This window comes from Neolamprologus multifasciatus, chromosome 23 (genome assembly GCF_963576455.1).
Source record: "Neolamprologus multifasciatus chromosome 23, fNeoMul1.2, whole genome shotgun sequence".
NCBI lineage: Eukaryota > Metazoa > Chordata > Actinopteri > Cichliformes > Cichlidae > Neolamprologus > Neolamprologus multifasciatus.
The window spans coordinates 12,932,617-12,938,616 of NC_140460.1; the positions used below are offsets into that span (position 1 = coordinate 12,932,617).

The following is a 6,000-nucleotide window of genomic DNA, read 5'->3' on the forward strand; positions in this document are numbered from 1 at the left end:
GTAGACATCCAAACACGAGCCATCTGCAGTTCAGGAGTCATCTAAGGACACATTTTAATTAAGGAGACTAATTCAGGGATGAGAAGCAGAAACATACATGGCAGCAGTCACCACCAATGCTTCATGCAGGGGACTACGTTTCAGTCATTACATTCAGAAGAAGGCTGGCCTTTAAAAATGTCACCACATGAAGCCATTTCTGTTTCTATAAACAACTTTGGACTAATGAGATGTGTGCATGCAGCCGAGGACTTTTTAGATCGTTCCGTTGTACGCAATGTGCATGTCTCGGAGCATCTGCTAGCTTTACCGTGCAGGAAGACAAGCCTTCACCTGCAGGCTGATGTGTCCTTGATCAAGACGCTGAATTTTTAACGGCTCTGAGTGGCTGTGCAGCTCTGACCTCCCTGTGCTGCAGGCTGAGTGAAGACAGAGTTAGCTGTGGAGCTCAGCAAAGTGTCACACATCAATAAGACTGGGTTTTGCAATAATTTGGTTTTCTTTATATGAGGAGTTGGACTGTCTGTGGCTGCCAAAGGTCAAAATATGTCTCTCACAAAGAGAGGTGATAATAAAGAGAAGAAAAATCCCTGTAAGATAAAGGTCTTTTATTACTTTTTCAAACCTAGCTTTAGTGCCAGGATTTTTTTAATGCCATTTTTGGTAATATATTTTTTTAAAGGAGAAATTTGAGAGAATAAACCAGGATAAATGTAAATGGAAGCTATGACTTCATGTGACATTACACGATGCTTTACACTTATTGAAGCAAATTGCTGTTTGCTTCAGTAAGACAAGTGAAAGGTGCTGGAGCTATAGTAGAAAATAATAAAAGTAGTAAACACCATTTCTTGCCTTCTTGTTCTCTGTGTACTGGAGCTTACGTTCCTGCTAAACTAACAGCTTCCATTGAATCATGCAACAATAGCAAAATAATAGAAGACACACACTGATGGGAACAATGAATACATTTTAAGATGATGACAACAACTACAAAAACACTGCCAACCAGCTCCTTCTCCAAGGCAAGAGACAAATTACACGAGAGTTGGTGGACAGAGGGAGCATTTGGTGAGACTCCAAATACTTTTTCTTAAAATGGTCATATTGGTGGAGGTTGAGCTCTGTGACTTTTCTGAGTGGCTAACTATATTTATCTCAACAAAAGCAAACAAGTGAAGCATAGATCTAGTTCAGGACAGTTTCTACCATCCTGTTAATTCAAATGCCTAATCTAGGGCAGCGGTCCCCAACCCCTGGGCCTCGGACCGGTACCGGTCCGTGAGTCGTTTGGTACTGGGCTGCGAGAGTTGAGGCTCAGGTGTGAAATGTATGGTTTTCAGGGTTTTTATCGGTTTTCAGCATTATTTTGTTATCGTTTTTATCGTTAACTCTGTTTTCCTGGGTCTTTTCACGTGTGTTATGAATAAATCTTCTTTTTTTCAGTACCGGTACTAGTTTTATTTTGTTGTATTTATCCGCGACACCTTAAAGACCGGTCCGTGAAAATATTGTCGGGCATAAACCGGTCCGTGGCGCAAAAAACGTTGGGGACCGCTGATCTAGGGCACATCTGCAAGCCACTTGACAACCCACCTGTCCCCCTGCTCCTCCTCTATTGCTGTTTCTGACTTTCTGTATATTCCCTGATCAGAGACAGGCCACCACATGCAGGTTACTGCAGCCCGTAAATCTTTTTATTCCACTAATCCTGACTGAAGTGCTGATCATTGCAACTAACTTGCTCTTCTCTTGTTTTGTACAGGCTGGGATTCCCCATGATGATAATGACATGCATGATCGGCATGTGCTACCTGCTGGCCACGCACATCGGGCTGGGATGGAACATGTGAACTGTACCTGCTGCACAGAGATCCAAAGAAACTGTGTGACCACTCCTCCAAGAGTCTGAGTTCACTGTAACGTGATGTGTAACCTGACTGCTCAGTTTACCGGCATTATATGAAGCATTGCAGCCATATTTTTCAAAGCACGGAAAAGTGTCTTTGAGTAAAGTGTAGACCATCAGGGACCAGATTTATCTGAGCTTTGACCAAAATGCAAGAAATTTCTGAAACACAAATGTCACCAGTCCATTATGGTGTACATGGTGCTATGGCTTCACAGGGTAAAATAACTAGTGTAAGCATTTGAAGGTGTGCTCGCTGATGTCAGACTTTCCGTTCTTTTGGAAACAGACAAAAAAGAAACAAAAAAAGAAAAAGTGGCCTGTTTAGAAAACCAATCACGAACATTACACCAGTGGTTTACCAAACTTCTGTTTATATTTACAACAAGATCCAGTGAAAGGGATTTTCTAATGGTTTGTGTCAAAGGCAGCATCAATTTAACCACAAAGAACCGATGAGACAAGAAAGCAGTTGTAGACTGTGGTCGAAGCATTGTATACCACCTAGTGGATTGTGTACATGTAAACTCACTGATTTATTTCAGCAATCATATTCATCATGTAAATGCTCTCAATGCACTGAACAGCATCTTCTTACTTTATCTGTTTTTTTGTATGCATTGTACAGCCCAACATCCTGAACAGCCAAAAGGAGAACGAAAAAATAAATCAAGGAATAAACGTGTAAGAATTTATATTTATTACAGATGCTCATCAGGGAAACGCAGACTTTAGACACTATTGAAAAACTTTAGACCCGTCTATTCTGCAGCCAGAGGTCAAAAGACCTTCCAGGAATGGTGATGCTATTTTCCAGAGGATTGACTGTTGATCCCTAATCTGGAACCTAACCAGCTCCAAAAGGTACTATGGCGATATAGTCTGGTATGAAGTGAACCACCTACTTAGCAGAGTAAACCCTGAAGTTCCTTGGATAAGCCCAAAACCTGCACAAGCCAGTGTACTCCTAGTGTCGGTCCCAAGCCCAGATAAATGGGATCCGGGACAGAATCTTTGCCAAGTCAAACGTGCGGCTCATGAAGAATGTGACTCCCTAATCAATCGTTGGTTGATCAGGGTGCCACCGCAAACTGCTACTGTTTGCTGAAGACAAAGAGGAGAGGGTAAAGATTCGTGGATGTAGTTAGGAGAACATGCAGATGATTGGTGTGACAGAGGAGGATGCTAGGGATAGGGTGAGATAGAAGCAGATGCTCAGATGTGCAGATGTGGCGACACCTGAAAAGAAGCAGCTGAATGAAGAAGAGGAAGGGTTTTGGTACAGTAGATAACAGACTGCGTTTCTTGTTTCTGTGTGGGAAATGCTTTCTGGCTCTTCAGTTAGACCGACTCTCTCGAGCTACATTCACAGCTCTACTTTCACCGTTTACCAGCAGTGAGAGAGTAAAACTGACTCTTGTTTTTCCTTTAATGAGTCAGGCTCCGGGCCAGCAAAACTCCAGCAGCACAGATCGATGTACAGCATGCAGTTCCTGTAGGACTGCTGTTCCATATTAACACTTTTTACTCCCAGGGGAACGTGAAGTGGGGGACACCTCAGCTGGTTAGAGTCACTGGAAATATGTAGCATCCACTTTGTTGCCCCTGTCGAACTGTGCTCAGGATCACAGGTAGTTAATTAGAGACCTCAGAGAACTCTGTACACAAATACACAAAACAAAGATTTTTCTTCAGCACCGACAAACATTTAATTTTTCTGATGACTGAGGTCTCTGACAACATTTGTCTAATTAGGCTGACACAGCTGCAGAGGCTTGCATCCTGGCTGACACGGAGACACTTTTTCTGTTGTTTGCTTTGCTGTTTTGCATAACTGCTGACATTTTGTTAGAGCTGGAGCTAATCCAGCTCTTCTGTGAGCCACTTATCTGGTGTTCAGTTTGGTCATTCTCAATGACAGTTGAAGCATATTTATTGTGGTCACTGACCCCAATAATATTTTCCAGAAATCCAAAGAGAGTATTACAATAAACGGACAATTTTTAAACTATTGTTATCAGACAACTACTGTGAGAATTCATGGCCTTTGCTCTCTTAGTTTTCCTCCCTGGATGTGATGTGCTCACCTTTAAACGCTCAGAGGTGACGCACAACCATGATCCTTCCTGTTTTGCCTGAACAACATTCAGATGTAAAAGCTCCTTTGATTAGACAGAGCATGGCTGCGTTAAGGAGACCTGGAGATGACATTCAAAAATCAGGATGACTTCCTATCAGAGCTGCTCACTGATGCATACGTTGAGAAATGTCTGCCATGTTTCAGGAGGTTTCCACAGAGTTCTGCATTTTTAGGCCTTTCTCCAGCGGAGCAGGCTGAGTCAGAGGGCCTGCCTGCGTGTACCAGATAAAATAAAATATTCATCTGGTTCTCCTGGGCTTCCCATATGTTAATGGACTGAACAGATAACATTCTGATAACAAAACTGTAGCAGTTTGTGATGCTCATGAAAATATCAGCCCTGTTCACCTTTTTATACCTTCTTTTTCTTGGGATTGTCTGTGTGTTTCCAACCCATTGTGAAATACTTTTTTTTTTTAGCTGTGCATTACTCAGGTTTAAATCAGACATACTCTGTCAGAGTGACACTGAAAAATGCTTTGCTGACAAATGCGAAACATGAGATGATAGGACATGTCTTTAATAAACTATGCTAAGCTAACAAGCTAATGGAGGAGTTAATAGAAGAGTGGAAGCTGCTGCCATCTTTCACTAACCCAGCAATGATGAATGCAAGCAAAGAAACTATTAACCTCTCAGTGTTCATACATCATGTTAGTCCAATAAGAACTTTGTCATCGAGTTTTTGACCCTATTTATTTTGTATGGACAAGCAAATGTACCTCTGTGATATACAGCAGTGTATCAGGGTTACTGAAGGTAAAAAACAAAACAAAACAACAAATTTACAAGAAAAAGAGGCAGTACCAACGTTAAGTAATGAAACTTAAGAAATTCACAGCTGAAAACAGTTGATTCACTTACCCTAACTTCACCAATCAGGTTAAGTGGGCACACAAAGCTGGTTTCTAAGTTACAGGACACTGGCGTAAATTCTCGACTGTCTCACACTTCTGTTTAATCAGTTTCCTTTTTGACCTTTATTAAGCTGTGTGAAAATCCCGGAGGAACCCACCCGATGGATTAATAAAGTTTTATTTAATCTAATCTAATAATCTAATAACTTTGATCTCAGCCAAACCAATTTACTCCGGAGCAATAAAACACCGGAAAAAGCCAAACAATTACATTTTTAAGTTATCCGAGTGACATATATCATGTTTAACCTGAGTAGCGAAAGACCGCGGGGGTCTGAAAAAGGTGAAGCTGAGAGTTTGCTGTTCTCACCCCGGATAGCTATCGAGTGGGTGGGTAACAGACATCTCTGAAAAGTGTGCACTTTAAATATTTTGGCCAATAAGACTGGAAAAGAGCTGGTACATGAAAAAAGTCTGACATATCTGAAAGTGGGAAAAAAGCCAGCCTGAAAAGTAAACTGTGGGTTAACAGACTTATCAATGGTACAACTCTATCATTAAGACACAGAAGAATCTGAATTGTATTCCCGTTAGAGAGCCCAATGTTTACATGTTGTTCACTTGTGTATGGTGGTATGTTTCATCCATTTATAGACTTTGAAAAATAAGTGTTTTCACTTATTTTGCCCCATTTCTTTTGCCTTTCTGACTCTTTCAATACTCTCAGTTTTGATGCACTTATTAAGCCTTTATCAGTCTTGCACAAACTTTATGACCTTGCTTAATCCCCGTAATTGCTCCACCCAACATCAACCTGAGGAGAAGACAGATAAGCCGAGTATCTCAAAAGCCCTATGTGGGTGAGCGGGGACTTGAATTTCAATCAAGCAAGCAATATATATTAATAGATGCACCAGAGATCTACAGCACAACAGTGCCAGCTCGCTGATTGGACAGGTTCTTCACTATGACGTGTGCTGCTTGTGCCACACTGGTAGAATACACAGTTTGCTCATGGAGACGACAAAGCAGGTTGTACCATCGGCAGCAAACAATGGATACTAGTGCACTCGCTATACTGGCCTGACTCTGCC

At 41.5% G+C, this 6,000-nt stretch overlaps 1 protein-coding gene across 1 annotated transcript in view; it reads left to right on the forward strand.

The window, feature by feature from the left end:
* oca2 (oculocutaneous albinism II) overlaps nucleotides 1–5,559 on the forward strand; it is a 69,623-nt gene extending 64,064 nt beyond the window's left edge. The window contains 1 exon segment of the mRNA XM_085150049.1: nucleotides 1,766–5,559. Coding sequence (XP_085006175.1) covers nucleotides 1,766–1,853 — 88 coding nt within the window. The 3' untranslated portion in view covers nucleotides 1,854–5,559.
* Nucleotides 5,560–6,000: the final 441 nt, after the last annotated feature.